The 16,907-nt window shown below is 38.5% G+C and overlaps 1 protein-coding gene across 3 annotated transcripts in view; it reads right to left on the bottom strand.

The window, feature by feature from the left end:
- STAM (signal transducing adaptor molecule) overlaps positions 1-11,403 on the bottom strand; it is a 62,392-nt gene extending 50,989 nt beyond the window's left edge. Inside the window, exon 1 of one of the 3 annotated variants that reach the window (XM_028505855.2) lies at positions 11,148-11,400. In XM_028505855.2, coding sequence (XP_028361656.1) covers positions 11,148-11,187 — 40 coding nt within the window. In that variant the 5' untranslated portion in view covers positions 11,188-11,400. Of the gene's footprint in view, positions 1-11,147 lie in introns of all 3 variants that reach the window. The other 2 variants (XM_036023733.1, XM_036023744.1) reach the window with 2 other exon arrangements.
- Positions 11,404-16,907: the final 5,504 nt, after the last annotated feature.

Raw genomic sequence — 16,907 nt, forward strand, 5'->3', positions numbered from 1 at the left:
AGTGAACAAAAGAGATTGATAAATTTGCCTAGCAATACCCAGAAAATGACACACATACCCTCATTTAAATATCAGTAACCTCAATGGATTGGGGAACTTTTTCTGATAAGCAGCTTCTTTTGATCTTCTCAAAATGTATGACTGTCAAAGATTTAGGGAGGTGAGAAATGCTGACAGGATCATGGCCCACCACGTTTAGGCTACAGGAAAGACTGTCATTCAATCAACTTAGAGACGCTCATCAAAAGATGGGCAATGGAGAGACTTCCAGGCAAGATGGAGGAGTAGGTAGATACACTTTACCTACTCACACAACCAAAAGAGGGACAACAACAAATTTAAAATAATAACTAGAACTGTCAGAAAATGGAACTGTATGGAAGTCCGACAACCAAGGAGTTAAATAAGAAACATCCATTCAGACAGGTAGGAGAGGCAGAGACCTGCAGCCAGGGGAATGAGGGCTCATGGCAAGGTGGGTGCTGGAGGAATGGGGACAGGCGAGGCAGCAGCTGCCAAAATGGAAGGTCCCACATTTGTCTGTGGATAAACTGGAAGGAACAACCGAGGAACCAGACAGATGGCACAACCCAGGGTTCCAGCTTGGGGAAATGAAGACTCAAAATCTCGGACTGAAAAAACATGTGGGGATTGAGGCAGCAGGAGAAACTCCCAGCCTCACAGGAGAGTTTGTTGGAGAGACTCACAGGGTCCTAGAACATACACAAACCCACCCACCAGGAATCAGCATCAGAAGGGCCCAATTTGCTTGTGGGTAGCAGGAGACATGACTGAGAGCCCACCAAGAGCTGAGCAAGCGGCATTTTTCCCTCATGGACCCCTCCCCCACATACAGAGCCACAAAGTAGTGACACAGGTTGCCCCACCCTGTTGAATACCTAAGGCTCTGCCCCTTACTATGTAAGAGATGCGCAAAAAAAAAAAGAAAAAAAGGAAAAAAAAAAAGAAGTTTTGGCTCAAATGAAAGGACAGATCAAAGCTCCAGAAAAACATACAACTAAGCAATGAAGAGGTAGCCAACCTATTAGATGAAGAGTTCAGAACACTGGTAATCGGGATCCTCACAGAAATGGTTGAGTATGGTCACAAAATAGAGGAAAAAGCGAAGGCTATGAAAAGCGAAATAAAGGAACCAACAGTGAAGGGAAGGAGACTGGGACTCAAATCAATGGTTTGGAGCAGAAGGAAGAAATAAACATTAAGCCAGAACAGAACGAAGAAATAAGAATTCAAAAAATGAAAAGAGCCTTCAGGACAACTTTAAACCTTCTGACATCCAAATCACAAAGGTGACAGAAGGAGATGAGGAAGAGCAAGAAATTGAAAACTTACTTGAAAACATAATGGAGAACTTCCCTAATCTGGCAAATGAAATAGACTTCCAGGAAGTCCAAGAAGCTCAGAGAGTTCCAAAGAAGTTGGATCCAAGGAAGCACACACCAAGGCACATAATAATTACAATACCCAAGAGTAAAGATAAGGAGAGAATCCTAAAAGCAGCAAGAAAGAGGAATTCCCGTAAGATTAACAGCCGATTTCTCAAAAGAAACCTTGCAGGCAAGAAGGGGCTGGAAAGAAGTATTTGAAGTCCTGAAAGGCAAGGACCTACATTCAAGATTACTCTATCCAGCAAAGCTATCATTTAGAATGGAAGGGCAGATAAAGTGCTTCTCAGATAAGGTCAAGTTGAAGGAGTTCATCATTACCAAGTCCTTATTATATAAAATGTTAAAGGGGCTTATCTAAGAAAAAGAAAAATATCTAAACTATGGACAGTAAAATGACAACAAACTCACAACTATCAACAACTGAACCTAAAAAACACAAAAAACAAAAAGAACCTAAAAAAAACACAACCCCAAAAACGAACTAAGCAAACAACTAGAATAGGAACAGATTCACAGAAACAGAGATCACATGAAGGGTTATCAGTGGGGAAGGGGCAGGGGGACAATGAGGGAAAAGGTACAGGGAATAAGAAGCATAAATGGTAGGTACAAAATAGTTGGGAAGGTCAAGAATAGTATGGGAAATGGAGAAGCCAAAGAACTTATATGTATGACCCATGGACATGAACTAAGGTGGGGAATGATGGTGAAAGGGACGGGTACAGGGCAGAGGGGAGAAAAAAATGGGACAAATGTAATAGGATAATCAATAAAATATATTTTTTAAAAAATGGGTAATGGAGAAAGGTGGGAAGTGAACTCAAAGGGGTTCTATACTTGCCCAACTCCATACTTTGTCCACTTACTAAGAGCAATTGCTGCAGCTGCAATTCATACCCAAAGCCCAAGGTAGCTTCCATCACACCATACTCCAGGAGAATAGTGGGACATTAACATTTATGAAGATTAATCTGGCTGTAGTTTATGATACTGAATAGACAAAGGAAAAACATGTCCAACTCTGTAGGATACAAACTGGCCCAAAATAATATGACTAGGAATGCAAATTTACTATTATAAAACAAAACTTGATGCTTTAGCAGGGGCAGGGAAATGACTCAAAATGCCCCTCAGGTTTCAAGTCAAAATAACTAGAACACTGTAAAATTACCAAATAATGAAGGAAGTTCCAAGCTGGAAAAGACAAGGTCAGTTTTTTGATAGACTGATTTTTTTTTTAGGTTATAACAGAACATCAGACAGAAATACAAGAATGGAGATCTAGAAAAGTATCAATAATTCATCTTTGCTAAATACTTATTGAGTCTTTACTACGTACCAGGCACTGTCCCTACAGTGCTAGGGAGGATAAAAATAAAAAGTTCTTATCCTTATGGAGTTTATATTCTACACAGTCAGTCAATCAATCAATCAATGCAGCATATCTCTGAATACTACAAAGAAAAATAAAAACAAGGTAACAGTGACTGGGTAAAGATGAATTTTTTATTTTTACAGAAGTTGATTAGGGAAAGTCTCTCTTAAAAACTGATTTGAACAGTCTTGAATGATGTCATGGGAAGACTTTCAAATGCCTAAGGGAAGAATATCACTGGCAAAGAAAACAGCATAATATAGATACATAGGCAGGAGTGATCTTGGAGTCTTCAGATCCAAAAGGCTTAGAATGAGAGTGACTAGGGATCATAATCACATCAGAGACCCAAGAAGGGGCCAGACTGTGCAACACAATAAGACATTTGCATTTCCCTGTAAGTGGAATAGGAAGGTACTGGAGGGTGCTGAGCAGGTGACATTATCTGACATTTTTCAAAAATCACTGACCTTTGTAGATGAGAACTGACTATAGGCAGCAAGAGTGGTAGCAAAGAAGCCTAACAAAAGGTTTTTGCCATAGTCTAAGAGTTAATGATGACCAGAATAAGATAATAATGATGAGGTGAGAAGTGATGACATTCTATATGTGTTTTTTAGGTATATTTTATTGATTGCGCTGTTAGTTTTCCCGATTTTCTCCTTTAATTCTCCTTCACCCCGCATCCCCCAACCCTCCAACATCTCCCTGCTTAGTTCATCTCCATAGGTTATACATATAAGTTCTCTTGAGTTCTCTGTTTCCTATACCATTTTTTACCTCTCCACATCTATTTTATGCCTACCAACTATGCTTCTTCTTCCCTGTATTTCCCTCCCCCCCACTATTCCTCCCTTCCGCCTCCCCACTGAAAACCCTCCATGTGATGTCCATTTTTCCAATTCTGTTCCTGTTCTAATTGTTTCCTTACTATTTGTTTTTGGTGGGTTTTTTTAGGTTCAGTTGTTGATAGTTGTGTTTGTTGTCATTTTACTGTTCATAGTTTTGATATTTTTCTTTTTCTTAGATAAGTCCCTTTAACATTTCATATAATAAGGCCTTGGTGATGTGAACTCCTTTAACGTGACCTTATCTGGGAAGCACTTTATCTGCCATTCCATTCTAAATGACAGCTTTGCTGGATAGAGTAATCTTGAATGTAGGTCCTTGCCTTTCAGGACTTCAAATACTTCTTTCCAGCCCCTTCTTGCCTACAAGATTTCTTTTGAGAAATAGAAAGAACTATCAGCTAATAGCCTTATTGGTACTCCTTGGTAGGTAACTCCTTTCCACTTGCTGCTTTTAAGATTCTCTCTTATCTTTAGTCTTGAGTAACTTAATGATGATGTGCCTTGGTGTGTTCCTCTTTGGGTCCAACTTCTTTGGGACTCTCTGGACTTCCTGGACATCTATTTCCTTCACCAGATTGGGGAAATTTTCCTTCATTATTTGTTCAAATAAGTTTTCAATTTCTTGCTGTTGTTCTTCTCCTTCTGGCACCCCTATAATTCGGGTATTGGAAAGTTTCAGGTTGTCCCAGAGGTTTATAAGTCTCTTCATTTTTTCAAGTTCTTGTTTCTTCATTCTGTTCCTGTTGGATGTTTATTTTTTTCCTTTTGTTCCAAACTGTTGCTTTGAGTCCTGGTTTCCTTCCTGTCACTGTTGTTCCCTGAATATTTTGTTTTATTCCATTTTGGGTTATCTTTCATTTGTTCTTTCACTTTTTGACCAAGCTCAACAAGTTCTGTGAGCATTTTGATTACCAGGGCTTTAAATTCTCCATCAGATAGGTTGGCTATCTCCCCATTGCTTACCTGTCTTTCTGGAGTTTTGTTCTGTTCTTTCATTTGGGCCATATTTCTTTGTCTCCTCGCACTTGTTAAATTGTAAGGGGGAGGGGCCTTAGGTTTTCATGGGTAGGGCAACCCTCCTTGCTGTGCTGCGGCACTGCTTGTTGGGGAGGGGCCAGAGAGGGAACAGTGCAGCTTGCCTGCCTGTCTCTAGCCCACTTTCCAACAAACTCATGTGAGACTGGGAGTTTCTCCCACCACAGCAACCACTGTAGTCCACAGTCAACTCTGAGTCTCAGTTTCCCGTTCAGTCAGCCCCACCCATGCAGTCCACTGCCTCTCTGTCTTCTGTCTTACAGGTCTGGTTGGTTTGGTTGACTGTTTCTTTAATTCCTTGGTTGTGGGAGTTCCATGCAGTTTGATTTTCTGGTACTTCTGGTTGTTTGTTGATTTTAAATTGGTTGTTATCCTCCTTTTGGTTGTTGAAGAAAGTGAAGGGTTTCTACCTAAACCTCCATCTTGGCCAGAACTCCCATATTTTTAAGGTAGAGCCAAAATATCTTCCTGATAGAATGGATGTGGAGAAAGAAGGAAAAAGAAGAATCAGTGATGATTCCTAGACAATAGAGATGAGTGACAGAAAATATCAATGGTGCCACCTGCTGAAATAGGTAATGATGAAGGAATGAGCAGGTTTGGGGAAAGAAACAAAGAACCATTACTATCTCTATGTTCCATATTAAAGGTAAGAAAACTGAGGCACAGAGTATCTAAGCAACTAGACCAAGGTCATAGTGCCAGTAAGTAGGAAACCTGAGTTATGAATTCAGGAAATGTAGCTCCAGAATCTGAATTCAGTAACAAATTCAGTAACCTGGAAGAAATGGGTAAGTTCCTAGAAATAGATAACCTTCCTAGACCAAATCATGAAGAATTAGAAAATCTAAAAATCTCAACAGTGAGAAAACTATCAAAACCTCCCAAACATAAAAGTCCAGGACTAGATAGCTTCATTTGCAAATTTTAGCAAACATTTTTGATACTGATCCTTCTCTAACTTCCAAAATATTGAAGAAGGGGCAATACTTTCTAACACATTTTATAAGGCCAACAAAACCCTGATACCAAAACCTGGCAAGGTTAACACACAAAAAGAAAACTACAGAGCAGTCTCTTTGATGACTACTGATGCAAAAATTCTAAACAAAACACTAGCAAATCAAATACAACAATATATTTTAAAAATTATACATCAGGATCAAGTGGGTTTCATTCCAGGAGCACAAGGAAGGTTCAACATACACAAATCGATCAGTGTAATGCACCTCAAAAACAAAACAAAGAATAAAAATCATATAATTTTCTGCATCTATTTATAAATATGTATCTATAAGTAGATGCAGAATATTTACATATTTGTAAATGCAAATATATTTCTATTTCTATATAAACATGTATAAACAGGCAGAAAAAGCACTGGATAAGATATAACATCCATTTATGATTAAAATACTCAATAAAATGGGTATAGAAGCTTTACAACATAATAAAGGCCATATATGACAAACCCTCAGCTAATATCATACTCGGGGTAAAAAAACTGAAGCTTTTCCTCTAAAATGAGAAATGAAACAAAAATGTCCACTTTCACCACTCTTACTCAACATAGCTTTGGAAGTCCTAGCCAGAGCAATCAGACAATAGAAAGAAATAAAATGTATCCAAACTGGGAATGAAGAAGTGTCATGTTTTTGCAGATGGCATAATTTTATGTACAGAAAACTCTAAAGACTCCATCAAAAAACTATTAGAAACAACAAATACAGTAAAGTTGCAGGATACAAAATCTAGGTACAAAAATCCACTGCATTCCTAAATATTAACAAGTGAAATTTCAGAAAAAGAAATGAAAAAATTTTTTTTTGCAATTGCAACATAGAGTAAAATACCCAGGAACAAACTTAACAAAGGATGTAAAGGACCTATACACTGAAAACCACAAGATAATAAAATGGAAAGATATTCCATGTTCGTGGATTGGAAGAATCAACATAGTTAAAATGCTCATATTACCTACAGCAATATACAGATGTAATGTCATACCTACCAAACTCCTAATGTCATTTTTTAAAGAAATAGAACAAAAAAAAATTATCACATTGGTGTGGAACCACAAAAGACCCGGAATAGCCAAAGCAATCCTGAGAAAAACGAATGAAGCCAGAAGTACCACACTCCTTAACTTCAAATTATACAACAGAGCTATGATAATCAAAACAGCATAGTACTGCAGGAGAACAGACACACAGATCAATGGAACAAAATTGAGAGACCAGAAATAAACCCACATGTATATGAGCAAATAATTTTTGACAAGGGAGCCAAAAGCCAACAATGGAGTAAAGAAAGCCTCTTAAGTAAATGGTGCTTGGAAAATTGGAAAGCCACAAGCAAAAGAATGAAACTATAGTTTGTCCACATGAATTAATTCAAAATAGACCAAAGACCTAAATATAACATCTGAAACAATAAATTATATAGAAGAAAACATAGTTACTAAACTCATGGACCTCAATCTTAGAAAAGAGTTTATGAACTTGATCCCAAAGGCAAGGGAAGTAAAGGCAAAAATAAATGAATGAGACTATACCAAACTCAAAAGCTTCTGCACAGCAAAAGAAACTAGCACCAACACAAAAAATGCAGCCAACCAAATAGGGGATGATATTTGGAAACAACAGCTACCAAAATATATTTTAAATACTCATACAACTCAATACCAAAAAAGCTCAAATAATATAATTTAAAAATAAGCAGGGGACCTGAAGAGACACTTCTCCCAAAAATGTATACAAATGGGCAACAGATATATGAAAAGATGCTCAACTTAATTAGCTATTAGGGAAATGCAAATTAAAACTATAATGAGATATCACCTTATACCTGTTAAAATGGCTATTATCAACAAGACAAGCAACAAGTGTTGTTGAGGATGTGGAGAAAAAGGAACTCTTATACACTGCTGGTGGGAATGTAAACTGGTACAGCCGCTATGGAAAACAGTGTGAAGGCTCCTCAAAAAATTAAGAACGGAATTATCGTATGACCCACAATCTCTCTTCTGAGTATCTACCTGAAAAACTTGAAAACATTTATTCACAAAGATATTTGTACCTGTGTGTTCATTGCAGCACTATTCATAGTGACCACGACATGGAACCAACAGAAGAGTCCTGTACTAGATGACTGGATAAAGAAGATGTGGTACATATATAAAATGGACTACTATTCAGCCATAAGAAAAGATGAAATACTGGCATTTGCAACATGGGCCCACCTTGAGAATATTATGCTAAGCTAAATAAGTCAGTCAGAAAAAAGCTAAGAACCATATGATTTCATTTACATGTGTGGGATATAAAACTGAAATTCAGACACAGACAACAACAGTATACAATTACCAGAGGAAAAGAGGGTGGGGATGGGAGGGTAGTAAAAGGTAAAGGGAGCCAAATATATGGTGACAGAAGATGATCTGACTTTGGGTGGTGGGCACACAATGCAATATACTGATCATGTACCATAGAAAATTTATACTTGATATCTACATAATCCTATTAACCAAATATCACCCTAATAAATTTAATTTTTTAAAAAATGAATTATTAAAGCTAAGCTAAATTGTCTCCTAAGACTCTAAGGGAAAAAAATTTTGAAGAAGTTCTAAGTCTAAGCTCCAGGCTCAGTCCAACAATTGGAAAGCACAAAAAGGAAAGGCCAAAAAAACTAAAAAAGGGCTTAAGCAGAAAATTGAAAAAGTTCAGTGCCCTGGAAAACAAGTGAATAACGTACATCAAAGAGGAATGCTAACAGAGCAACAAAGAAATAGACTAGAAATTGACCATTGGATTTGGCAAGATGGACATCGCTAGGGATTTTGAAATAAAAGCTTCAGGGGATGAGTTATTTTATAATTCAAGAGTTGAAATTTGGCAAGAAATGTGACATCCAAAACAAGATTCATTTATTCAATAAATGCTTACTGAAAGTTTATTAGTGTCAGACACACTACATCTGGGACTATCATACTGAACAAACCAAACAAAAAAACCCTGTCCTCGTGGAGCTCACATTGTAGTCACATGTTTGGTCATTTCTTCAATGGAAAAACTACTGCCAGTATCTTGATTCTTTATTTGAAATGTTGTATTACATAAATCAGTTCATGAATTTCTGATTAACCATTTCAGCTTATGAATAAAGTGGAAGATAATTTTGAAAAAGTACAAATGTGTGCTAATGTTAAATGGTAAATAATGGCAAATAATTGTATCAAGTGATTTAGGTGATTTAGTGGGAGCTCTTCAATATCACTGAAATACTCACTGATGGACAAAGAAAGAAGGAATAATGATAATGTATTCTACATACTATATTCTACATGGTCTCCTAGTAAAAAAATTTAACATGGTAGTCTACTGGACTTTTTCCAAGGATTATTTACTGGGAGTCTTCATAGGTTTTCTTAGATAACCATTCATGATATTTTGATATATGGGTCTTGAAGTGAGAATTGATTCAAGTACCCAAACCTAACTTTAAAAAGTAAGCTCTTCTGGAGCAAAACAATGTTCCTACACTCAAGATACTATTTAGCAGGCTCAAGTGACACATTCTCAATTCAACAAATATTTATTAAGCACCTGTTATGTAGCAACCAATAAAATAATTAAGGAACATAACACAGGATATAACTACCTTTAGTGCTACATAATTTGTTAATGACAAAACATGTTCCAGTTTTGAAAAGAGTGGATCCAGATTATGGTTATCTAGAGCAATGGTTTTCAACTGAGAACTATTCTGAAGGCCTAGGGGGCATTTAATAAGTTTTTGGAAACCTTTTAACTTATGACTGGGGGTGGGGGATGCCACTGGCATCTAGTGGGTGTATGTCAGGGATGCTGCTAAATACCTTCCATTGGACAGCTCAGACTACTCCCCCCGCAACAAAGACATTTATCTGGTCCATACCATTAAGAGCAATGCTACTGAATAACTCTAGGCTACAGTAATCAGGAAATCATTCAGGCATAGTGAGTTGGATTCTGAGTTGGCCTTTAATCATGAGGATATGTAAAAAGGTAGAAAAAATAATAGAAGCAAACATATAAAGGCAAGAAGGAACCTGCTTTGAACTGAATGTTGTAGGTACTGAGAAAGGGTTTGACATTAGGAAATTTATTTGAACTCAGTGGAAATATGCATTGTAAAAGTCAGCAGAATACAAAAGTGACTAGGTAGTTGGAAGCCAGATTATATAAAAACTGGATCAAGGTACTGGGACCAAAGAAGCAGGTATTAAAAAATTGTTTTAGGCCCTGGCTGATGTGGCTCAGTGGACTGAGTGCTGGCCTGCGAACCAAAGAGTCTACGGTTCGATTCCCAGTCGGGGCACATGCCTGGGTTGCGGGCCAGTCCCAGGTGGGGGGTATGTGGGAGGCAACCACAAACAGATGTTTCTTTCTCTTTCTCCCTCTCTTTCCCTCTGTCTAAAAATAAATCTTAAAAAAAAGCAATATCTGACAGCTACCATTCACAATTAAAATACACAAGCCAAAAATAATAATTACATACATATGCACAACTCTAAAGCTGTCCTTATATTTCTTTACTACAGTAATTAGTAAATTCTGCCTTAAGGAATTTGGACATGGTATTTGGCTTGCTTTCCATTCCACACCTGTGGGCCAAGGTAGTTCCTTAACTGCATTCAAATCAACCCTCAATTCTCTTCCTGGAAACCCAAAGTCCTGGTAGTTGTTACCCTTAAACCAGAAAAAGATAAAAATCTAACCTGTTGAATTAGTCTGATCACTATCTAGTACCAATGATTCAGAGAAAAAGAAAAAAGCATTTCAAATTCAAAACAAATCAGCATTTTCAGATTCAAGGTCCTCATTCACGCTTCTTAAAGTACAGGGACCTACTCTAAGACAGGCAAGCCCAGTGGCTCAGGTCTTCTATTCGGTCTCAGCGGTTGCCAAGTATTCCATTTTCAGCTCTCCCGACGTTTTTAAGAGTCTACCCTTAAACAGAAGCTTTCTCCTCCCGTTAGGTACAAAGTACATTTTCAAATCCTGTAAGGAACCTAACCTAAAACATTCTCCTAGTTCCAGATGTTTAACATCTGTCCAGGGAAACATTTTATCATAAGGCTTACAATCCTATCCCAGTCGAGATGCCAGTCAGCCCTCGGCTCTGCTTTTCCAGAAGCACTGTCCCAGCACCAGATGCTACACCAGCTGTTCCTCTGAAGCTCCCTACAGCAACCCTTTAGGCAGTTCCTCCCTAACCCACGGTTCCAGCTCAAAGCCCATTTCGCAGTCTGAGTCCCATTTCTTTCAAAGAGGATGCTCGAAGCCCGCAACCAACTCCGGACTCTTAAGGTTGGAGCCTCAATAAAAGGAAACAGCTTGTCCCAGGCCCGGCAGTCCAGAAGGTACGCAGAGAGACGGCAGAGCAGACTTGCAGCTCGGGGGCGGGTGCACAGGGAAAGGCTGAAGCACTTACCAACATCCTGATCGAAAGGATTGGTGGCAAAGAGAGGCATCTCCACGGCGTGCCGAGGTGTCTGCAGGGACTCCCCGTCGACACCACAGGAGTCAGGGTGCGACGGAGGAAGGATGACTCCTCAGGTAAAAAACGACAACAGATAAGTACTCGACAAGGTCCACGACAGGTTCTCGCCTCACCAAACCGCAGCAACCGCGGCAGCGGCGGCAGCCACAGCAAGGGAGCCGAGAAGGCCCCCTGCGTGGAGCCTATCGGGAATCTGTGCGACCTCAGCGCTGCCTGACCAGAATGTGCCAAAAACCTGCCCTACCAAAACAGGCCCAACCAAAAAGCCCCCTCCTCCATACTCCTTATTTGGTTAGTCACACAGGAGAGTAGCGGTAATGCCCGTGTTTTCTGCTTTTGCCAAGGCCGGCAGTCTCCGGAGGACGGGACCTGAAGGCGCGCCGAAGCCGACTACCAATTCCAAGAGTGAATCAGACGACTAAGAGAAAGGGTCGCGTTTGTTGTTGAGTGGGACCCCGTTTTCCCCTCTCTCTGTTGGTTGTCATACATTTGTAGTCCCTGTGCAGGGGGATAGGACATCCTTCATTTGTAGTTATCTAGGTAAAAAAAGGCTATGAGTAATTTGCTGTCTAAGATGACAAGAAACTTGCTTGGATGAAGTCATGTGAGCTGAACCGATTGGCTCGAATCCCGGACGAGGGGAGTGTCAGGGGGCGCGCTCCCTTGGAGCGAGCTGGAAGGGAGAGTCTGAACGCCGGGCTTCAGAATCTGGAAAGCTTTGCTAGTTGGGCGTTGGTTAGTAGTGACTAACTGTGCAGTCACTGAGCAGTTGTGTTGGTTGGAAAGTAAGTTTCACAACCCAAGAAATACCCACTAAAGTGAACAACAACAACAACAAAACCCCTGAAAAATGGAGCTAGAAATTGATTAGTGACTTCTAATCACTTAAAATGTTTATTTCGTAATTTTACTTATGTTTATTTAACAAATAAAAACTGTCACATAGAAATTTTAAGGAGCATCTTGGATTTTGCGACCCACTTGGACCACAGCATCTTGCATGTGAATAGAAGTTAGGTAAATTATGGCCAAAACCAGTACTTCCAAAAGTAGAATGCAAATAAATATTTCCAAAGTATAGACAACAGTATTAATAATATTAGTGGTATACAAAGCGTGCTTACAAAAGTCCATTAGGATTGAAGTTCCATTTCTAAAAGTAAAAATGCATTAAAATAGCATATGGATACATTTGTGTCACAAAGAATGTTAGGAATCAGGAGTGTGGGGAATCATACAATCACACTGTTGAATTAAATGTAAATTACTATATTCTTCCTAAAATAAATATTTGGAAGTATGTAACAAAAGCTTTTAAAAATGTGAACACCTTTAGACCCAGGACGTGTACTTTTTTGGAATTTATCCTAAAGACATTCCTTAAGAACATGAAGAGAGGTAATTCACAGTAACATTGCTTAAATTATCAAAGCACTGTTAATCACTAAAATGTCCAACATTTAAGAGATTGAACAAATTACTTGATTTCATGGTGTCCCAGTTTCCTCTTTTGTGAGAAACAGAAGAAACAACAGTGTTGTGAAGATCAAATGTATTAATACTAGTGAAAACCTCAGGTGCCTAGCATATAGTAAGCAATAAATAAGTATAAGCAATAGTTATAATAGTATTGGTCAAGTAAATTACAGTACACACAATGTAAAAACTCCACAGCTATTAAAGGTAATAATATATATTTATATTTGCATAGATCTAAATATGTAAAATTTTCAAAGGTGATAAGAAAAAAACATGCAGAATTACAAAATGACCCAGATTTTCAAAGTATGAGAGGAAATACATAAGAATATGACATGATCCTCTCTCGGTAGTAAGATTGGAGAAAGGTATTAGTTCTTTATGCACTTTATGTTTTCCAAATATTTTAATGATAAGCATATTATCTTTCAAAAGCAGGAAAAGTAGGCACACAACAATGTAAAAAAAAAAAAGCGATGTTTGTACTACTGATTTTTATCATTTTGAGAAGCCAGTACTAAAAACTTGTTTGTGTTTCATTATGACAATATAAAATTCTCCCAAAACATCACTGTTGGTCTGTGAACCAGAACATTCTCTTCCCAAAACCGGTTCTTGATGACTAGGCTGAAAGAATCAGGTGACAACTCATCCACTTCAAGTTCCTGAGCAGAGTCAGGGGGACATTTTTATAATCACCCTGTAACACAGCCAAATGTTTATGGAAAGGCATTTGGATGTGCTTTGTACTTCAGTAATGAGACTATATTATTCTGTTGCCAGCAATAAGCTATTGATCAAACTGTTCAAGCCTCGATTATCAATATGTGAGCACTGGAAACTGAATGAATAACAACTATCAGTCTTGATTACATTATCTATATATTTTGACCAGGAAGGATGAATTTAGTTATTTGAGACCTTTACAATTAAATGCTATGAATAATAAACATTTTTAAATGTAAAAAATTTAACATTATTGTTATGTTTAATATAAAAGCCAAATATAAAAAGTGAAATGGGTTCGTATCTTGAGGTTCGCTTTTCATTATCCTTTAAAACGTTGCAACTGGCTTATTTCTCTTAGCATAATGCTTTCCAGTTCTATCCATGCTGTTGCAAAGGGTAGGAGTTCCTTCCTTCCTTCTGCTAAGCCAGGTGGTGAAAGATAAATACCATATGATCTCACCTTTAACAGGAACCTAAACAACAAAACAAACAAACAAGCAAAATATCACCAAAGACACTGAAATAGAGAACAGGCTGACAGTGACCGAGGGGAGAGGGGAGGAAATTTCAGGGGAATTTCAGGGGAAAAGGGGAAGGGTTTACAGGAACAAGTATAAAGAACACATGGACAAAAACTAGGGGGTGTGGAAATGGCAGGGAGGTGGGGAGGGATGGGAGGGTTGGCTGGGATGGGAGTAAAGGACAGAAAACTACTTGAACAATGATTTAAATAAAATTTAAAAAATAAAACATTGAAACTGCAGAAGTTTCACTTTTAGTATTTCCATCATTTTGAAAACACTGTGGGTACTACATATCAATTTCAGATTCAAATGTTTCTATAATATGTGTTCATAACCAAATTCTGTGGTTAATTTTAAAATGCATCCCTTCTTTTAGTTTGATTTTGGAAATTCATACACGTTAAAAAAGATAGAAACATGTAAATGGAGGTACTCTAAGAAATATACATAATTTTAAGTTTTAGGGGGAAAATGTCCTAGGAAGATTATTAACACTACTTTAGTTCACACCCTCATCATCTCTAAGATGAATGATTACATTCACCTCCTACTATGTTTTTCTCCTTTCTTACTGTTATGGACTGAATTGTGTCCTCCCAAAATTCATATATTAATATTAATAATATCAATGTGGTAATATTTGGAGATGGGGCCTTTGGTGGATAATTAAGTAATTAGGTTTAGATGAGAGCATTCGGGGTAGGGCCCTCATGAGGGGATTAGTGCCCTCATAGGGAGAAATACCAAGGGGCTTAATCTCTCTCCTTCACTCTCTCTCCCTCCCTCCCTCTCTCTCTCTCTCCCTCTCTCTCTTTCTCTCTGCCATGTGAGCACACAGTGAGAAGCCAGCTATGCCTGCAAGCCAGGACGAGTTATCACCAGAACCTAACCATGCAGGCACCCTGATCTGGGATCCAGCCTCTATAACTATAAAGGAAAGAAATTTCTGTTATTTAAGCCACACAGTCTATTACCATATTTTATGGCAGCCAAACTGAGTGATCCACCTACCTGTCTTCCAGCCATTCTACAAACCTCTGCTGGAATTATTTTTCTAGCACATAAATCTGATCATGTCATTCCTATGAAATTTTCACATGGTTCTTCAGTCAGTCAATCAGTCAGTCAATCAGTCATCAATACATATTTATAAATTGTTTAAGTGCACCAGGTACCACCACTCTGGGTGCTGGAAACATAACAGGGAATAAAAGCTCTATGCAAGATAAGCTTCTTTGGAGTATAGACTATGGGAAATACATCCATTAAATAAATAATTAAATTAACTGCATGCTTAAAAGTATGCAAATTAGTCTCCTGCCTTCAAGGTTAAATTCTAATTCTTTAGTATTATATCCTTACTGAACTGGCCCCTGAGTACCTCATCTCCTCACAATCTTTCTCCATACTTTAGTTTTTCTGATGTCCCCATATTTTTAATTATATTTTATTGATTATACTATTACAGTTTTCCCAATTTTCCCTCTTTATCCTCCCTCCACCCTGCACCCCTCAACCCTCCAGCATCCCCCTTTAGTTAATTTCCATGGGTTGTACATACAAGTTCTTTGAGTTCTGTTTCCTATGCCATTTTTGACCTCTCCCTGTCTATTTAATGCCCGCCAACTATGCTGCTTCTTCCCTCTACCTTCCCCACCCCATTCCTCCTCTCCTCTTCCCCACTGAAAACCCTCAATGTGATGTCCATTTCTCTAATTCTGTTCCTGTTCTAGTTGTTTGCTTAATTTTTGTTTCATTGTTTTTCTTTCTTTTATTATTTTAGATTCATTTATTGATAGTTGTGAGTTTGTTGTCATTTACTGTTCATAGTTTTTATCTTCCTTTTCTTAGATAAGTCCCTTTAACATTTCATAGAATAAGGGCTTGGTGATGGTGAACTCCTTTAACTTGACCTTATCTTGGAAGCACTTTATCTGCCCTTCCATTCTAAATGATAGCTTTGCTGGAAAGAGTATTCTTGGATGTAGGCCCTTGCCTTTCAGGACTTCAAATACTTCTTTCCAGCCCCTTCTTGTCTGCAAGATTTCTTTTGAGAGATCAGCTGATAGCCTTATGGGCACTCCTCTATAGGTAACTCTTCCCTTTTCACTTGCTGCTTTTAAGATTCTCTGTTTATTTTTAGTCTTGGGTAATGTAATTATGACGTGCCTTGGTGTGTTCCTCTTTGGGTCCAACTTCTTTGGGGCTCTCTGGGCTTCCTGGAGTTCCTGGACATCTATTTCCTTCATCAGATTGGGGATGTGTTCCTTCATGATTTGTTCAAATAAGTTTTCAATTTCTTGCTGTTGTTCTTCTCCTTCTGGCACCCCTATAATCCGGGTATTGGAAAGTTTCAGCTTGTCCCAGAGGTTTGTAAGTCTCTTCATTTTTTCAAATTCTTGTTTCTTCATTCTGTTCCTGTTGGATGTTTATTTTTTCCCTTTTGTTCCAAACTGTTGCTTTGAGTCCTGGTTTCCTTCCTGTCACTGTTGTTCCCTGAATATTTTGCTTTATTTCATTTTGGGTATCTTTCATTTGTCTTTTCATTTTTCAACCAAGTTCAATCAGTTCTGTGAGCATTTTGGTTACCAGGGCTTTAAATTCTCCATCATATAGGTTAGCTATCTCCTCATTGCTTAGCTCGCTTTCTGAGGTTTTGCTCTGTTGTTTTATTTGGGCCCTATTTCTTTCTTTGGGGGGTCCTGTTAAGTTGTAAGGGGTATTCACTTGGGCAGGGCAACCCTCCTTGCTGTGCTGTGTCACTTCCTGTGGGGAAGGCACAAGATAGGGAACAATGTGGCTCCCTGCTCAACTCTAGCACACTTTCCAGCGAACTCTCCTTTGAGACTGGAAGAGTCTCCCACTGTGCCAACCACTATAGTCCACAGCCAGCTCTGGCTCTCAGTTTCCCCTTAAGTCAGCCCCTCCTGTGCAGCCTGCCACCTCTCCATAGCCAGCA

The sequence above is a fragment of the Phyllostomus discolor genome, chromosome 1 (assembly GCF_004126475.2).
Source record: "Phyllostomus discolor isolate MPI-MPIP mPhyDis1 chromosome 1, mPhyDis1.pri.v3, whole genome shotgun sequence".
Lineage (NCBI taxonomy): Eukaryota > Metazoa > Chordata > Mammalia > Chiroptera > Phyllostomidae > Phyllostomus > Phyllostomus discolor.